The following is a 19160-nucleotide window of genomic DNA, read 5'->3' on the forward strand; positions in this document are numbered from 1 at the left end:
ATGTACATTCCTTTCTCCTGAGACCATGATGCCTGCAGTTGTTCTTGTGTGTGAGACATGCTCTCTGGTCCAGTGAACACAGTCACCCTGACTGATTCAACAAGGGTTGACTGAGCTTGTTGCATTTAAACAGCATTAAAAGTCCCTTATGAACCTTAAAACAATGTTCCTCTGATAATGTGACCATGAGAAGGTGAATAACACAACGACGGCACATTTGAAGGTCTGAATGCACATACCGAACACATTCTCCTGTCATTATGATCCCACATTTGTGCAGCAGTTCTAGACTATCTATGGCATTGTTAGCGCTGCAGTTACGGTGGCTGGTTTGATGGCTGTGTGTTTGTGTGCATGTCTCTGTGGCAGACTGCAGCTCGTCAGTAATTGGAGAGAATACGTCCCCCCCCCATCATTTCATTCCCTCCTTTACTGATTTCTCCCCAGTTTCTCTCACTAGGACTCTGTCTGATAGATGTGAGTCATTGGTAATGAGCCGGCATTCTGTCATTCCTATACTTTCCACCCAAACATCCCTAGTCTCTCTCTTCTCTCTAAAGCTCTAGGGTGTAGAAGACTTCAAGCAGCTCGAAGCTGCAGCTCTTTCCCTCTCTGATACTGTATTTTTCCTTTATAGCTTTCTTCCTAAAATCATTCTTAACAGACTCTGTTGTTTTATCCAGGTTAAATCCTGAAATAGGCTTTGCAAGTCAAGCCTTTAAGCTGTGGCTCGTCAAATTTGCATTGGTCTAATTTGTCAAATGAATGAACTGAACATGGCATGTTGTACTAGCACTCTGTTTGTCCATTAATATAGTGTGGAAACATTTCAACATACTGTTCAAAAGTTTCCACAAAAATGTGAAGTAGCACAACTGCAACATTGACAATAAGTAATGTTTCTTGAGCAACAAAATCAGAATGCAGCATATTGGAATGATTTCTGAAGGATCATGTGATGCTGAAGACTGGAGTAATGATGCTGAAAATTCAGCTTTGACATCACTGGAATAAATTTACATTTCAAAATCAGGGATGTTTCCTCCAAGGAGTCAGTTTCTCTTCAGAATATTGGATGAGAAAATAATCACAGTACAAAAATAAAACTATGCAAATATTAGAAAATATGACATTAAAGGGATAGTTCACCCAAAAATGAAAATTACCCCATGATTTACTCACCCTCAAGTAGGGCTGGGCGATATATCGAATGCTTTTGTCACGCGCATTTCGTCAGTAAAGCCGGTTCCCCGATTGCCGCTAAATCGCCATCACCTGCTTTCAAATGAAGCGGCATTTAATAGACAGAGCCGTAGTTCACTGATAAGCCACGCAATATCGCGTTCAATATCGACGGCGATTCATATCGATATTGAACGCGATATTGCGTGGCTTATCAGTGATCTACGGCTCTGTCTATTAAATGCCGCTTCATTTGAAAGCAGGTGATGGCGATTTAGCGGCAATCATGGAACCGGCTTTACTGACGAAATGCGCGTGACAAAAGCATTCGATATATCGCCCAGCCCTACCCTCAAGCCATCCTAGGTGTATATGACCTCCTTCTTCCAGACGAATACAATCAGAGTTATATTAAATAATGTCCTGGCTCTTCCAAGCTTTATAGTAGCAGTGAATAGAGGATGAGATTTGTCTGAAAGAAGAAAGTCATATACATCTAGGATGGCTTAAGGGTGAGTAAATCATGGTGTAATTTTCATTTTTGGGTGAACTAACCCTTTAACGGACCCCCTAATTTGTGCTGTGGGTTTGGTGTTTATTTATTTATTTTGGACAGTTTAAAGGATTAGTTCACTTTCAAATTAAATTTTCCTGATAATTTACTCACCCCCATGTCATCCAAGATGTCCATCTCTCTTCAGTTGAAAAGAAATTAAGGTTTTTGATGAAAACATTCCAGGATTATTCTCCTTATAGTGGACTTCAATTGGCACTAAACAGTTGAAGGTCAAAATTACAGTTTCAGTGCAGCTTCAAAGCTCTACACGATCCCAGACGAGGAATAAGGGTCTTATCTAGAGAAACCATTGCTCATTTTCTAATTTTCTATCATTTAATTTTCTATAATTTCTTTTTGAGTGAAGAGAGAAGGACATGGACATCTTGGATGACATTGGGCTTAGTAAATTATCAGGAAATTTTTATTTCAAAGTAAACAAATCCCTTAATGGGATAGTTCACCCAAAAATTACATTTCTGTCATCATTTACTCACCCTCACATTATTCCAAACCTGTATGAATTTCATTGTTCTGCTGAACACAAAAGAAGATATTTTGAAGAATTTGGGTAACCAAACAGTTGTGGGACACCATTGACTTCCATAGTATGGAGAAAAAAATACTATGCAAGTCAATGGGGTCCAACTGTTTGGTTACAAACATTCTTCAAGATATATTCCTTTGTGTTCAGCAGGACAAAGAAATGTATGCAGGTTTGGAACAATTTGAGGATGAGTAAATGACAGGGTTTTAATTTTTGGGTCAACTATCCTTTTAAGTAATGTTTATTTAACAGGACAATATGTCAAAACACCACTGCACATCACTGTTATAAATTAAAGTAAAAAATATATATATATCTTTGGGTTAGTTCAACCAAAAATGAAATTTGTGTCATTAATTACTCACCCTCATGTTGTTCCAAACCTGTAAGACATTTGATGAAATCAGTTTTTTTATATATATATCTCCCATAGAAAGCAATGAAATTACCACATTCATGGTCCAGAAAAAAGTAGTAAAGACATTGTTTAAATAGTCAACGTGACAACAGTGGTTCAACCTTAATGTTATGAAGCGACGAGAATACTTTTTGTGCGCAAAAACAAACAAAAAAAATAACGACTTTATTCAACAATTTCCTCTCTACCCTGTCATTCTCCTACACAGTTTACGTTGAAGACAAATTGCAGAGCTTCCGGGTTTTACTTCAGGATGCCGACTCTGTATTGGCCAGCTCCTGCGTGCGTCAGCAGCACACGCATGCGTCATGCTGCTCAAGTCAACAGCGTCGGCCAATACTGAGCTGGCGTTCTGACTTAAACACGGAAGCGCTGCACTGCGTTCACTTCATCAACTCCATAGGAGACTAAAACATATTTCAATTTGTGTTCTGAAGATAAAACAAAGGTCTTGCTGGTTTGGAACAACGTGAGTGTGAATAATTAATGACAGAAATTTCATTTTTGGGTGAACTAACCCTGTAAATTGTAACAGTATTTCACAATATTACAGTTTTTACTGTATTTTTGATCAAATAAATGCAGGTTTGGTGAGTTGAAGAGACTCAAAAACATGAAAAAAGTAGTGTATGTCACTACATAGCTGACTGAGGAGAAAAGTGATGTTTATTTATTTAGCTAAAGCTATTTTTACCTAACAATATCACCATATATTCCAAAGCCTTGTCTGCTTGTTGACTGTGAGTGCGCAGCTCTCACTGAAGTTCTGTTATATGTGAAGATGCACACAGGAAATCTTTTTAATGTTTCTGCCTCTTCGTTATTCAGCCATTTCATTGCTATTCCTGCAGAACCGCATTACTTACTCCTGGTTTTTCTTAGACCTGTTGACCTAGTTTTGAGTGCTGTTTGAATAAATGGCTCATTTAAAGGGTACCTATTATGCAAAATCACTTTTACATGGTGTTTGAACGTGTGTTGACAGTGTGTGTACACAACCACCCTGTAATGATAAAAGTCCACACACTCCTCTTTTTTTTTTCTAATCCCCATAAATCATAAGCAGTGTCTCAGAACAAGCCATTTACAGATTCTGTGCAAAGTGAATCTTTGTACAGGCCCCATCCAAGACTGTTGATGGACACTGACGCATTAGAATAGACCACTGATGCCTGTGGTGGGCAAACTCGCGTCTATGACGAGAAAAACCGACATGCGTGAGGATTCTGTCCTTTTTAGGGTCTCATCTTCCTGTTTTTGGTTCGGTTACATGTCTTTGGTCCGTTTTGCGTTCATATGTATTATTCGAACCGCGCCAGAGTTCGTTTGGAAGCGGACCTAGACCCATCTTTTCAGCGGTCTCGGTCCGCTTGTTTGGTGCGCACCAGGGTTCGGATGGCAGCGCTCACATATGTTCAAATTAACCGCACTAACCGAGCAATCGCACTAGGGTTCATTTTAATCGAACCAAACATGACAAGTGTGAACGCACCCTTATACACTGTCAGGTGTTAAGTTCACTCTTACGTCCAACAACACAATAGTCTTCATGAACACCCGACATCAGAAGACACAGTATATTAGTTTTATTTTTGAAGGGAATGCGCCCCCATATACCTAAATTTGTTTGTCTCTGGTGTGAATCATTTTACACCAGACTTTGTACAAAGGGACAATATAAAACAGGTTTTTGCTAAAAAGTTGTTACTCAAGGATGGATCAGTACAAACTGTTTGTGATCCAGCTTACAGTCTCCGGAGCATGCACTTTATTTCAGTTCATCTTTATTTTACGGATATAAAGCTTACCAGTTTATTAAAGGGACAGTTCATCCAGAAATGAAAATTTGATGTTTATCTGCTTACCCCCAGTGCATCCAAGATGTAGGTGACTTTGTTTCTTCAGTAGAACACAAATGATGATTTTTGCCATCTGTCAGTCTTATAATGCTTGCAAATTTTCATTTTTGGGTGAACTATCCCTTTAAGCACCCCCGAAAAAAGGCATAAGGTCTGTATATATTTGTTTACTATAAGTAACAAGTGTTTTTGTGTAATTTGCTGTGTATGTTCATGACAAGAGAGAGAGTTTGGATAAGACTTTAATGCACACTTCTTGTACTGTTTTATTCAGCTCTTACTGTGATTTTGTGAGGTGAGAATGGGCGCTTCATCTTTTGTGTGAAATACAATAAACTTCATAAAACTCAGTAAAGTTTTTGCATCATTCGGACGGGGTCCGCTACAATAGGCTTGTACTAATAGTGGTGACAACATAAGTTATAACCGTAATTAAACTAAATTATACCTGTTCTACTTCAGCATATTCTCTGGCTCTGTAGGCAATATTGTTCGAATCTGGTTTGAACTGAACACAGCTACTGACAGTTTCTGACATTTTTTAGTGTGTGAGATTATCCTGTTTTGTTGTAGTCGGTATGCCGAAGCATGAGCTCTTGAAGCTCCGCCATCTTCTTGAAAGGGGGCTGGGAGCACCAGCTCATTTGCGTTTAAAAGGACACACAAAAATTGCCTGTTTTTGCTCATCACCAAAAAAAGGAAATTTTAACATGTTATAAAAAAATCAGAGACTAAAACTTCACATACACACTACTCTGGGGACATCAGAGACTTATTTTACATCTTGTAAAAAGGGCCATAATAGATCCCCTAGAAGAATCTGTCATATGAGGATGTTTTGTTTTGTCTGGTTTGAAATCTCTCCTAATATTTAAGAAACAGGTTGCCACGCTTTTTGACCAATGAATTGCCGTGACTTTTCCCATTTTTTTTTTTTTAAATGATTGCTGAATTCATTTTATAGAGATTGCTGCCAATTGTGTGTTAAATACATGTTATTTAGACATGTTAAATTTCTCATATTTTGGACTGCTATTAGATCTGCAAGTCTTAACCTTTTTTGTCTTAATGAGTGTTGAAAAGAAGGGAACATGCATGCAATTTACTGACCAAATCCAGGTTTTAATTAATTTAAGAGTGACACATGACACCAAAGACGAGGGAAAATAACCAATATTCAATATAAAATAGACTGTCTGAAACTGAAGAATAAAACAGAACCGCAATAATCAACCATTAATAAGTTACACATTACATAGCACACACAATCATACTGTCTGTTTTGAAATTGTTTACAGACATCATTTAAAGGGCTGTACAAAACTGATTATGCACAACATATGTACGTCCAGACTTAAGTAAAAAAAGGAAGATTGTGGAGGTCCACCAAACATATAACATATAAGAGTGCTACTAAACCAGACAACAGTAACAAATTTATATCAAGATGATGGTCTGTAAGTTGACTCATGTATTGAACTATAAACTATAGCCATGAAAAAGCCATTTGTTATGCTACAGTGAGAAAACTTGTCTTTATTTTCACTTTGTTTACACCCTGTTTCTCTTTCAACTTATCTCGAGTGGTTTTCAGACATGTAGTCCAGCTTAACTGACTTGTCTGTTGCTAAGCAACAGTGATTGGTATGTACTGTAGCATTTAGGTTGATGTTTGAACAAACTCCTAAAGTTCCTTTCAGATAAGAGTTTACAAAGTAAATGATATAATATAATATAGTTGTAATATTGTAGATATAATGTAGGTGCAGTTAAGGCAAGACCTTTTTTCTATGTACAGTATTTTCACTCCCATTCTTCAGGTGTTGTGACTGAGTTTTCACAACATTTTGGGTTGAAAAAAAGAAGGAAGAAGTAATGTAAGACCAAATTTGAAAACTAAGTCTTCAAACATACACAACCATTTGGTCTCTTGTGCTCACCAAGGCTGCATTTATTTGATCAAAAGTATTATTACAATTAAAAATTATATAAACTGTTCTCTATTATTGCTCTGATGGTAAAGCTGAATTTTCAGCATCATTACTCCAGTCTTCAGTGTCACATGATCCTTCAGAGATCATTCTAATATGCTGATTTGATGCTTAATAAACATTTATTATTATCAATGTTGAAAACGGTTCTGCTGCTGAATATTTGTGTGAAAGCCATAAAACATGTTCTTCAAGATGCTTTGATGAACAAAGTTCAAAAGAACAGCATTTATTTGAAATAGAAATCTTTTGTAACATTACTGTCTTCACTGTCTTTTTTGATCAATTTAATGCATCCTTGCTGAAAAAAAAGATTGACTTCTTTAAAAAAAAAAAAAAAAACTCTTCAGGCCAGTTGATTCACACTGCACCAATAGATGCTGACAGACGAAACAGACACTTTGTTGGGTTTTGTCGGATAAGTGTGTTACCCATGTCGCCGTCTGTCAGCATTGGTCTACTCTTGCTTTCGGCGATTGAACATGTTGAATCTCTGCTTGTCGGATCTTGGAATGTCTGAGAAATTACGTACTGTAATCTGGTGATTGTCACCATTTGTCTGCGCAGTGAGTTGGCCTTTACTGACCACAAATTTTTAAACGGTAGTGTAAGTTATTCCACAAACAATTTCTTTGATCATATTATATTTGATGAACTACTTGAGTTGGAGCAGTAATTCTGAGGTCAGATTCTTAGTAATGCTGTCTCGTCTGACTTATTTCATTTCTACTCAGCCATTTATAAGTCCAAAGTGAGGATTTAGTTGTTCTTACGATTAAGCATTACACAACCAGGGGTTGTGGGATTTAAGACAGAGATTACCAGAATGAGGTTTACGATGAGAGTCCTCTGTGACAGTGATCCAACCGAATGCATCAGAATCACTGAAATTACAATGTAATCTAATGCCCAGTCCAGAGAATAACCAGCTTCACCACTTAACAAGAGAAATCAGCTTTTTACAGGCCCGTTAATAAGAATTAGCCATTGGGGCAGATTTTAAGACTACTGTAGAAGAAAAATCAACTGTCGCATTAAAATTGTCCCCTTGCTTATGCAACATTGATCAGTTTTGGTGGACTGCAATGTCCCTTAGTAATCCCCCATGACCTTCCCAGTCCATTTCTAAAATTACTTCAGTAAAGGATTTTATTTTCTAAAAAAGAATGCCTGGAACATCTGGAAGGGGTTTTTGTGGCAATAACTCCTGCTCTATACAGAGAAATGGCCCAGGCAATGCTGGACTTCTTCATTGACTGAGATTTATGACCCATTCTCTAGAGGCAGAAAGCACATGAAGGACTACAGTAGGGATGAGAGAGAAAGTGAAAGAGTGTGTCAGCATGTCCAATACATCTGGATTGTACAAATGTGATTGGATGCTTCATCTAGCAAGATTTATAACACTGTCCTCCTTTTTCAGGAGGACATAAAATCTTGTTTGGCTCCTCCCCTCACGCTTCTAACAGAATGGCGTGATATTTGATTCCTCGTAGATCAGTGCCAGAGACAAGCAAGTACAAGCAATGCATAATTCTGTTTTGAAACAGCAACTAATGCCAACCTGTATTCAATCATCCTCTCACTTTCCAATCAACAATCACATCCATGTTCACTAAAGTGCGTACTGTGTAACAGAAACACATCCTCTTCCCCTTAAATATTAAATTACGTTCACAGCTCAACCCACATTCCCATACATGTGTGCACACTAACAAATAAGACTACCCACAAAAATATTCAACAGTGTCCAATATACACTGCGTTTCCTTCTTTGTCTGATTGATTGATCATTAATACAAAATGCAGTTCATGTAAAGAGAAATCAATCGATACTTTAGCATTAGGATGTGTAACCTTGAACAATGGCAGCAGCTCTTTATCGTAGGGATGAGTGTGTTTGCAGGTGGGGTGTCAGAATGGAAGAAGAACAACTGAAGTGTATAGAGAGGGAGGGGTCATGAAAGGTCATGACCTCCCCTTCTCTCAAACCCCCCCAACCAACCCTCTTGAAGAGCGAAAATTCGTTTTCTGGAGCTGGAGTGGCGCACATGGGGCTCACATGATGCAACAGCTCTTGGTTCTCTCCTTGCTGAAGGAGGAGGTCAGGAGCTCTGCCTTGCTGGGCAGGTGAAGGAGGCGTTTAGAGAGCCGGCGGGTGGGGCTTTGCTTTATGGGGGGCTGTAGTTTGTTGAGGCATGTGAGTGCTGCTGAGCGGAACACGCTGTGAATGCTCTTCTCCGATGTGAATGCAGAGCACTCCAGGTACACCTCCGCTCCTACTTGCTTCGCCAACAAGGTGCCCTACATACAGACAGAATGCAGTCAGAGATGGGGAAAACGAGGCGAGGAGTCTAGTTTACAAAGGCAGGGTATGATTGACTGACCTGCTCATGGGAGATGGGCGTCAGTCTCTGATTGGACAGCTCCATCAGTGTGCAAACATCTGTACGCAGGTCTGTCTTGCAGCCGACTAGGATTATTCGAGTACTGGGGCAGAAATCCATGATTTCGGCTTTCCACTGCAGGAAGAGAACTGTTAATATACTGCAAAATAATATTCTTAATGAGTTCTGAACACTATGTAAGAAAGGGGTAGTTAACCCTTCATCTTATTTTAAGGATTTTAAGATGTTTTAACTGGAAAAAAAAGAATATTTTACTTCACCTTTTTCAGAGAGCTTTCGACAGTGTCAGGGCGACTTATATCAAAGCAGAGCAGAACAGCGTCTGCGTCACTGTAGCAGAGAGGCCTGACGTTATCATAATATGGTGAACCTGCAAGAGCAACCACACAATAAATGTCAATAATGGGAACTTAGCATTACATAACATTATACTGGTGAGAAAGAAGCACATGCTACTTAATATGGAATATTAAATGTTATGGAGGGGATCTGGCGATTATAATAATGTAAATGGCAATCATATGGGAGCTCTTGTAATAGGTGTGTGCACGTGTGTGGGCGAGTCTTGGAGATTCCTATATTGACAGAATGAGTTGCCGGGGAGGTCTTGTCCCCCGCACACAGCGAAACTCATCTCATTCCGTAACTACGGCAACGGCATTGAAGGATGCACACATGAACACTGTCATACTATGGCTCTATTCTATAAGCAAGTCCATTAAAGACACATTTTACCCAATATTCATGTATTTGTGCTTAGAATATCGACTCTCAGCTCAGATGTTGGGTGTTGTGATAGCCTCTCTAGTCATGTATTACTGCTGTATATGTAGACAGTGACTCAGCCTACTAGGTTTAGACAGAGAGTATATGGCTATATACCAGCAGAAAGATAAGAGAGACATGACAAAACAATGAATCTACATGCAATCCTCATATCACTATCTATGCACTCCACTAGACAATACAGCTCTCAACAGTAAGGCCATTGTAGCTAATTAACTGCTTTAAATGTCACCATGGTCAAATTAATTAGTTTGCAAACAGAGATGAGGTTTGGTTCAACTGAAGTATCAGTAAAAATAATCATAAACCAGTGACCATGTACCATCATTTTCCAGTAAAAGACAATTGATGAATTTATGGCTGTGTCACTATTAATTATTATATTATGTTATATTATATAAATGTAATGAATATTTAGATATATTTTTATAAACAAAAGTTGTTTAATGAAATTTTTTTTTTCTGACAAAAATATATATTTGGGTAGCAGATGTACTCTGAGTGGTCATGGATCTATTCAGGCATAAACCTCAATGGTAGGACATCTCCCTATAGCTGTTCTAGCAAAACAGTATACAAGAGGCTGTCAAGAGGCAATTGCTCTTGACAGCTGACTGTTTGAAAAACAAATTAAAATACTGTATATTCCTCTCGAATCATATTTCCAATGATAAGAGCTACAGGAGTGGCCCACACCAGACCTGTCAAAGGCTCAGTTGCAGCCTCTCATGGCCATCTCCTCTTTGATCTGTAGAGCGTGTGAAGAGATGCCTGAAGCAGCGAGAGCCGGATGAGCAAATTCAATTAAAGCTTCTGTAATTAGTCGTGATTAGAGTGTGTTTGTGCACGTATGCTGATGAGTGTTTGCGTGTGGGTGCACGAGCATCTACCGCTCTGCCAGTGTTCCTCCTGTGCGTTGCCACCTAACAAGGCTTTGCACAATTAGCAAAGCCTAACTGGCGTAATGAGGGAATAGATGGGAGCTGTTTGATTGGCTTCTCAAGCTCTGATCTTATGCAAGATTCTGAGTCAGATAAAATGTGTTTTCTTTCACAATTACTCTTTTCTCTACTGATCTGGATTCAGTGTCTGGGGTTAGTTTGTCTTGACAGTTTTCCCAGTATTGTTTCACTGTTCCAGGTCAATATGACTGGGAAATTCCATCTAAGTGTTTTTAACATTCCATAATAAGGAAGTATGTTTAGTATGTGTCTCTCTTTCTCTCTCTTGCAGGGTTTCCATTCCATTTTCTAAATGTTGATAAAAAAAACTATTGTGAAATTATGGCGTTTCCATGAATTGATGTTATGTGAATGTAATTTTAACTGATGCTATGTGAACTTATTTTTTTCCTCACGATAAGTCATTCCAACTCATGGTTAGTAGGTTTACATATATTGCAGCCACTGCACTAGCCATTATTTTTAATCGAAGGAGGCGTAGGCATGTTATCCAAGCATTAATGGCAAGGAAAGGCCCTTATACTTGGGAGCGGCCACGTATGAGGTGTGTCTAGGGGTTTCTCCCTCTTATCTGCTTCAAGGTCTAGATAAATTGTGGCATTTCTTTGTTTAGAATCCAGGATTCCTGTAATTCTTTTCTTTTTGTGAGTTTAATAAAGAACTTGTCTTCGTTTCCAAACGTACCACGCCTTCTTTAAAGAATGATCGACTTTTACATAGTGACCTGTAAATATGGAAAAATCTGTTTCCATTGCAGTTTTGAGAAATATTCCTTTTTTGAATTGCCTGAAAAAACAACTCATGCAAGTGTAAAAACTTTCAATTTGAAGGGTAATGGAAACGCAGCTTCTCTCTCTCTCTCATATATATATATATATATATATATATATATATATATATATATATATATATATATATATATATATATATATATATATATATATATACATATATATATATATACATATATATATATATACATATATATATATATATATACATATATATATATATATATACATATATATATATATATATATAAATATATATATATATATATATATATATATATATATATATACATATATATATATATATATATATATATATATATATATATATATATATATACACACACAGCTAAAAAAATTAAAGGAACACTTTGAAAACACATCAGATCTCAATGGGGAAAAATATCATGCTGGATAGATATACTGATATGGACTGGGTAATGTGTTAGGAACGAAAGGATGCCACATAGTTTGAAGGAAATGAAAATGATCAACCTACAGAGGACTGAATTCAAAGACACCCCGAAAATCAAAGTGAAAAAATGATGCAGCAGGCTAGTCCATTTTGCTGAAATTTCATTGCAGCAACTCAAAATGGTACTCAGTAGTTTGTATGGCCCCCATGTGCTTGTATGCATGCCTGACAACATCGGAGCATGCTCCTAATGAGATGACGGATGGTGTCCTGGGGTATTTCCTCCCAGATCTGGACCAGGGCATCACTGAGCTCCTGGACAGTCTGAGGTGCAACCTGGCGACGTCAGCTGGACTAAAACATAATGTCCCAGAGGTGTTGGATTTAGGTCAGGAGACCTATTGGATTTAGGTAAGGAGAATGCGGGGGCCATTCAATGGTATCAATTCCTTCATCTTCCAGGAACTGCCTGCATACTCTCGCCACTTGAGGCCGGGCATTGTCGTGCACCAGGAGGAAGGTCCAAGGATTTCATTCCAACATCTAGTGGCAGTCAGGGTGCCATTGTCGAGTCTGTAGTGATACTGACTCTAGCCAAATGCAAAACTAGCGAAAAACAGTCAGAAAAGATGAGTAGGGAAAAAAAATGTCAGTGGCCTCAACCCATCTAGTGCACCTGTTGTTAATTTAATTAACACCAAAGCAGCTGAAACTAATTAACATCCCCCTCTGCTACTTAACTGATCAGATCAATATCCCAGGACTTTAACTGACTTGATGCTATTCTCTGATTAAAAAGTGTTCCTTTATTTTTTTAAACTATTATATGTATATATATGTGTGTGTGTGTATATAGTAGTAGTGACTAAAATGTAATACTAAAAGTATTCTAATATTACTAAACTATTATTTACATTTTAATAATGAAAATTGTTTTATTGATGTTTTATTGTTTCAAAAAGCTAAATCTAATATTAATTAGTTCTGCACATAAAAATAACTTGTTTTATCAGCCACAAAAAAAGTCTATTTGTAATATTAATAAATTAAAACATTTGTACCAATTTGAAACAAAGGCTGAAATATTCCATTTTGCTAGCAAAATGTCCCAGTTGCCACAGGTTCAAAAAAAATTAATTGTCTCACATTGCAAGTTTCTGGAGCAAACAACAAAATTAGTGAAAAAAACAACAACAACAATAATCTCCCTTATCAGGCACCTATTAAAGAAAAGCAATATCCCATCCACTCATCCTAAAAGTAGGCACTCTGTCAAGCAGTCAGGCATGACAATTAACATAGATTCAGGTCCATCAGGCATCACTGACTGATATGTTACACAACGTGCTACGCAACATGACCCTGAAGAACCCAGCTTTTTACTCGGCACGCAATATGACAGCAGCTACAGGATTTAAGAATATTAAACCTATACACAATTGCAAAGATTAATCTTAGTTGAAATATCAGTTATAAATAAGGGCATTTGGGGAGGACATGAATCATCCATCCAAAACAATATCAAAAGATACTCATTTAGACTGTTTACAGAGATAATGATATACTATGAAGTAAAGATGGGACTAAAAGAGCTTTAGAGCCAGACAGACGTTAGGTACATACACTCTAAAAAAAATAAGTGTAAAAAAAACTAAACAAATTTACATTTACAAGTAAAATACTGTTTTCCATTGAAACAGTAATATACCATAAAACAATGCATTTTAGGTCATATTTGTCATGGAAAATGGTATTTTAGAGAGTAAATTGGTTTCATTTTTTAGTTATTTTTTTTTTAGAGTGAAATTGGTATGATAAAAGTAATATTAATTTTGAGGAGAGAAACCTTCAACTCATTTAAAGTGATAGTTCACCCCAAAAAAATCACTAATTCACACCCATAATTTTGTTTTAGACTCCATTGACTTTCATTGTTTCAAATGTTTTTGTCTATACATTCTTCTAAATATCTTCTTTTGTGTTATACAGGTCATACAGGTTTGAAACAATATGATGGCGAGTTAAATGACAGTTTTCTTACTGTCTCTTTAAGAGATGTCTTTTTCACTAAAAACTCTGAATCCAAACATAGACTAAAGAAATGAGACTATCAGAAGAACATTCCATGTTTTTTTACTAGATAGGAATGTAACCGCTATAGCTATCAGTCATTGAACCACAGCTTTCTAGTAGCCTAATCTTAATAAGACTCATAATCAGATACACAGACTAAACATTCCCTGACCAAATACATTGATTCTATATTGAATCTGATAGCCAAAATCACAGGCACTGGAACAGGAGCTGATCTCTGTAATCCACTTCAGATAGGGGACAGTATCTCTAAAAAACCACTTACGTCATCAGAAAGGCTTTGCATGTCACAGTGAGACATTCCAAAACATGGCAAAATCCTGTGCTGTCCTATACAGCCCTGATTATTTTAATAACTAATCAGAGACCTTGTCTGATCCAGAGGCAGACAGAAGGTGAAGATGGCACACCACAGCGTCTGACGCCTGAGGATAGGTCTCAGGTGTTGCAGATGCCAGATCCTCTCACTTACTGCAGCTTCACATATGTCAGCTTGCATTCTCTGACTCAGGGCTCAGGTGCTGATGGTGTGTCTAACCTGTAATGTCTGACTGACCTACTAGCCCAATAACAGTCAACACAACAGCCGAGAATGCACACAAACAAATGCATGTGGAATTTACACAAAGTCATTTTGTAAAGTTAAAGTTTGTTATTGTAATGCTAAAATCAAATCCAAATCTATTTTAAATAAACTTTAATAATTATATAAACATGCATTTTGTCTAAATGAAAGTCATTAACAGGATAAAGAAGCAATAATGAAATATATAATGCACTGAAGACAATTAAAATATCACTGAAACGTGCAATTTATAGTCATTCAGGGACTCGGGTTACTTCAGTGTATATTTGATATATTGATTTTATATATATATATATATATATATATATATATATATATATATATATATAAATATATATATATATATATATATATATATATATATATATATATATATGAATTATGATGTTATTTTTTTGCATTGTACAAAATCAGAGTCAAAATCATTAACTGCTCTGATGAATTGGCTCTCATTCCAATACTACTAGCAGTTTTAGACACCTATTGGCCTGAACACATTTACTTTGTTCACTATTTGAATCCATTTCACAGTGAAGCTGCTTTTTTGCATTCATCTTTTTAAACTATTTATGTGTAGACATTAAAAGTAAATTGGTTCCAAAACAACAGTTTTTGTTTGTTTGTTTTTGTATGGACAAAAAAAAAAAAAAAAAGTACAGGTTTGGAATGAGCAGGCCTAAATGATTACAGAATTTAAATTTTGGGGTCCATTTAATGATATTCCTCAAAAGCGTTGGCACGTGTATTTATTAGCAAAAATGACTGAGTGCAAATGTGTTCATCAGTTTAAATGCTTTGTTATGTAAACCAGCATCACGGCTGTACAGCTGTTAGTCGTTCTCTCGCTCACCTGACGTGTCCCATAAACTAAGCTCCACGCGCTGCTCCTCTAATTCCAGTCCAGCAGTGTAGTTTTCAAACACTGTTGGGACGTATGTCTGTGGGTAGGGGTACGAAATGAAACACGTTATTTAATTACTTAATCATTTAACGTATGTATAAAAAAAAATTCATTCCGCTTAAAACGCTTTAAGATATCATGGTTTGTTTTCAAACGTGTTGATTTCCCCCCCAGCGTCAACACGTGCAAACAACTCGCATGAGAAAGATACATGGAGTATCACCTTGTTGATGTATGAATATCCAAGATAACCAAACGCAGTGCGTAATTAATGTCACAGTATATTGTTGCATAATGTCATAAGCAAGCATCCAAGTGCACTACTATCGAAAATAGCCTACACATCATTATCCGCTCAATGAATACGTGTGTGTGAGAGAGGGAGTAGGACATACCTCAGGATAACAGTCTTTGGCCAAGACTTGCAACATTGCAGTTTTCCCGCACTGCACGTCTCCAACTAAAACCAGTTTACAACGCATTACCAAAGGCTGGCTGATTCTTCTCTCCTTCATTGTAAATAAGACGGTCCTGTGCGCGGTGGCTCTCTCGTTTGACGGCCCTGGGCAGTTTGTTCAGACCGCATTGGGGTTTGGACTAAATCACCACGAAAGAGAGAAATACGGCACTGCGGCAATTTATACAGCTCTGTTATCCAATCAGCGACGCGCTCTCCTGCTCGCGCTCGAGTTCCACTGCCCCCGAAATGCGTCCGCCCAGCTGGAGTCTGCACATTGATTTAGCCGATATAAATGCGCCTCTTACATTAAGCAATGGTAACAAAGTATGAAAGGGAGGGTTTTGTAAGAAAGTTTACGCGGTAGCCGTGAAAATGACAATAGACGTGAGATGAAAATGAAAGTTGAGAAATTAAATCGCTCTGAAACAGAGCGGTAAAATAATCTCAAACTCTTTACGTGTTATATATGCTTACATTATTGTAATAGCTACTATAAATATAAACTTTTTGTCATACATCTCTTGAACAAAATACTCTAAATCACAATTTTATGTCATACAAAGCCACATATATACTGACCAAATATTTCTCTGAGGATATTTAAAATGGATTATTTCAAGCAAGTGAAATGTAACAACTCTTCTGTTGCACAATGAAGGAACCACTATTTTAAATAACATTTTAAATGTTTGATTTGATTTTGATTGTTACATGCAGACAGTTAAATTACCCACACATGTCTTGTGCAGTATTTGAGAAAAATTAGTTTCTCTTATTCTTAATTTCATTTAATAAAAGTTAGTAATAATAGCCTACATATATCTTCTGTGGAAGTCTCAGGACCAAAAAATATTCGGACCGAATGCAATGATGGGATGTCCTACCTGCCTGTTCACATTTCCATACCCTGCTCACGCAGACATCACACGTCATCAGCACGTTTCATGAGGCTAAGCAGAGTTGTAGGCGAGCACCACAAACAAATAGCAGCCACCTTTTTTACAGTTCCTCCTGAACCAAAACAACAAGCTTATGCTGCGTTCACATAATTATGAGATGGCAACCCGTTACATTCTACCCGGAGCTGTTCACGTCCTCAGACTCGGATTTATGCACTTCTATGTCAACGCTATCAACGCCACAGTTAATCTGCAGCAGTCAGGAAGTTGTCTGAAGTTGTTTACGCTCATTATTATTGTAATGTAATGTGGTTTGAGACACAAGGTAATTTAACACAGTCTCTTATGACACTTTACAGACTCTGCTCTGGCTGTGCACATTCATGTGTTTTGGAGGAGGCGTGGCTTTGGAGACGCTCTGAAGGAAGGGTGGGATCTCCATAGACAGTAAAAGAAATGGACACAGCGACCCCATTGGAACTCAATTGAGACAAGTGAAGCCCATTTTTGCAATTTTTAGCACTTCCGTTTCTGACGCGCAGCCTCAAACTAAGCTTGATGACGTCAGCAACCTGTCTGACAGATGTAATTCTTCTAGTAGCTGTGTGTGCAAACTGCCATCGTTAATCTTGCAGAGACGGCGAGCTTGAGCGGGGAGTTCTTTGGCGTGAGTGAGCAGGAGCAAGTAATCTGATTAATTATTTTGTATAGTATTTTAAAATGTAACGCCAGTACGCCATATTAAGTTAATGCATACTATTGCCTGCGAGCTTCTCCTCCTGTCTGTACGGTAATTTCTCTACTGTGCGACAGAGAGTCGAGTGGTTATGACGCAATCGTTAGCCTATTTTTACAAAAACTGTTTCTAGGGGCCATAATGTAACATAGAAGGTAATGGAGCCCTTTATACATTGTCGTGTATCTTTAGAAATAAATTATGGACAAATGGATTCTTTAAACGCCTCAGATGTAAAGTTATTCGCTGTCAAAGTGACACCAAAATGAATGGGAGTCAATGGGATGCTAACGCAAGTGAAGTTCTGCTACAAGATGGCGGCACGCGGCCGACTTCAACTTCCGGTCGACTTCCTTGGGCACTGGGGATCTCATGCTTTCAAAGCTAGCTTGCTATTGCTAGCCTCTCTGAAATTTCCTACCCTACCTTTAAAGCCACAATGATACTAAACATCCCATTCGTTGAAAACCATATAAACATTCACACTAGTCATCTTGCTGATGATTCTGGAATTTAGGTCAAATACAGGCTATTTTCGCTGTGTATAAAACATACAATATGCTTCAAATGGTTATTCATTTATGTAAATATGCACTACATAAACGACAAGATGCAATGTCACTATTGTAGAAAAAACTAATAAAGAATACCAGTCACATTATCAATCGTTCTCCCCTCCGCCATGTTTAAAGTTTATGGCACGCCCAATTCAGAAACAAGAGTATCAAAACAACTTGAGTGGGAGTTCATGTCCAATTTTTCCAAGAAAGACTTCAAAGTGAGTGACATCACTCACGCTTGTTGCTGATTAGATCATCTGGCAATGTTAAAACTGACCCCACACTCCCTTAGTGTGAAGAAGGGCCCATATTCACCTCCTCCGACTCAATGACAGAAACAGGTGGATAAACGACCACTCTTCAGTCAACTTTATTGACCCTGAGTTGTGTAAATGACCAATAACCTCTGAGGCTTTATTGACTGTGTGTTGAGTAACAGTGACTCTTTCCTGGTATTTCCTCATTTGTTTGTTTGGCTCTGACAAAAATGAGAACGTAATCGAACGAGTGAAAGTCCGCTCACGCAATAAATCTATATAAACCAATCGCATTGTTTGTGTGTTGTATATGCATCTGACTGTAATTAAAGCCTGCCCCCTGCACATCAGATGCTAATTACATGATACGAAGATTGTAACCCGCTATAATGCTATATTTGGTTCAGTCAGGGCAGCGTTTCAGAGAATATGCTCAAACTGATTGTTCCATTTATTTTGAGACCCTTTTCGTGCTAAAGCCCCTAAGAGTAAAATGATTATGCAACTATCTGTGGTTCCTTTGTTAGCTAAACTCTCTCTTTCTCAGTCTGTCTCCCTCTGCTTATAAAACAAATAATATATTTAGACTAACAGACCAGGGTACAGACAGTCATAAAAGCTAAAACAGGAAAAGAACCCGTGTTGACCAAGTATAGTAGTAGTAGTACAGTGTTCTAGGTTAAAAGTACAGCCTTACACTTCATCTTCCCATCATGCTTATCTAAATGTGATTTCTGAATGTGTTCCTCTCT

General features: G+C 37.6%; 1 protein-coding gene across 1 annotated transcript; it reads right to left on the reverse strand.

The window, feature by feature from the left end:
- Positions 1–5558: 5558 nt before the first annotated feature.
- On the reverse strand, positions 5559–16092 carry rnd1a (Rho family GTPase 1a). The gene is made up of 5 exons (XM_067370949.1): positions 15892–16092; positions 15446–15533; positions 9222–9331; positions 8941–9075; positions 5559–8857 (listed from the first exon to the last, which is right to left on the reverse strand). The coding sequence occupies exons 1-5, from the start codon at positions 16009–16011 to the stop codon at positions 8612–8614; spliced, it is 699 nt and encodes a 232-aa protein (XP_067227050.1). The 5' UTR covers positions 16012–16092; the 3' UTR covers positions 5559–8611.
- Between the last annotated feature and the right edge of the window lie 3068 nt (positions 16093–19160).

This window comes from Chanodichthys erythropterus, chromosome 20, assembly GCF_024489055.1.
Source record: "Chanodichthys erythropterus isolate Z2021 chromosome 20, ASM2448905v1, whole genome shotgun sequence".
In the NCBI taxonomy this organism is placed as follows: domain Eukaryota; kingdom Metazoa; phylum Chordata; class Actinopteri; order Cypriniformes; family Xenocyprididae; genus Chanodichthys; species Chanodichthys erythropterus.

Bases quoted from the DNA above. Each gene is read 5' to 3' on its own strand.
- rnd1a (XM_067370949.1), bottom strand. From the start codon at position 16,011: ATGAAGGAGAGAAGAATCAGCCAGCCTTTGGTAATGCGTTGTAAACTG. The intron at 15,534-15,891 runs GTATGTCCTACT...CCCTACCCACAG, and splicing joins CCAAAGACTGTTATCCTGAG to ACATACGTCCCAACAGTGTT. The intron at 8,858-8,940 runs GTCAGTCAATCA...GTCTGTATGTAG, and splicing joins CGCCCATCTCCCATGAGCAG to GGCACCTTGTTGGCGAAGCA.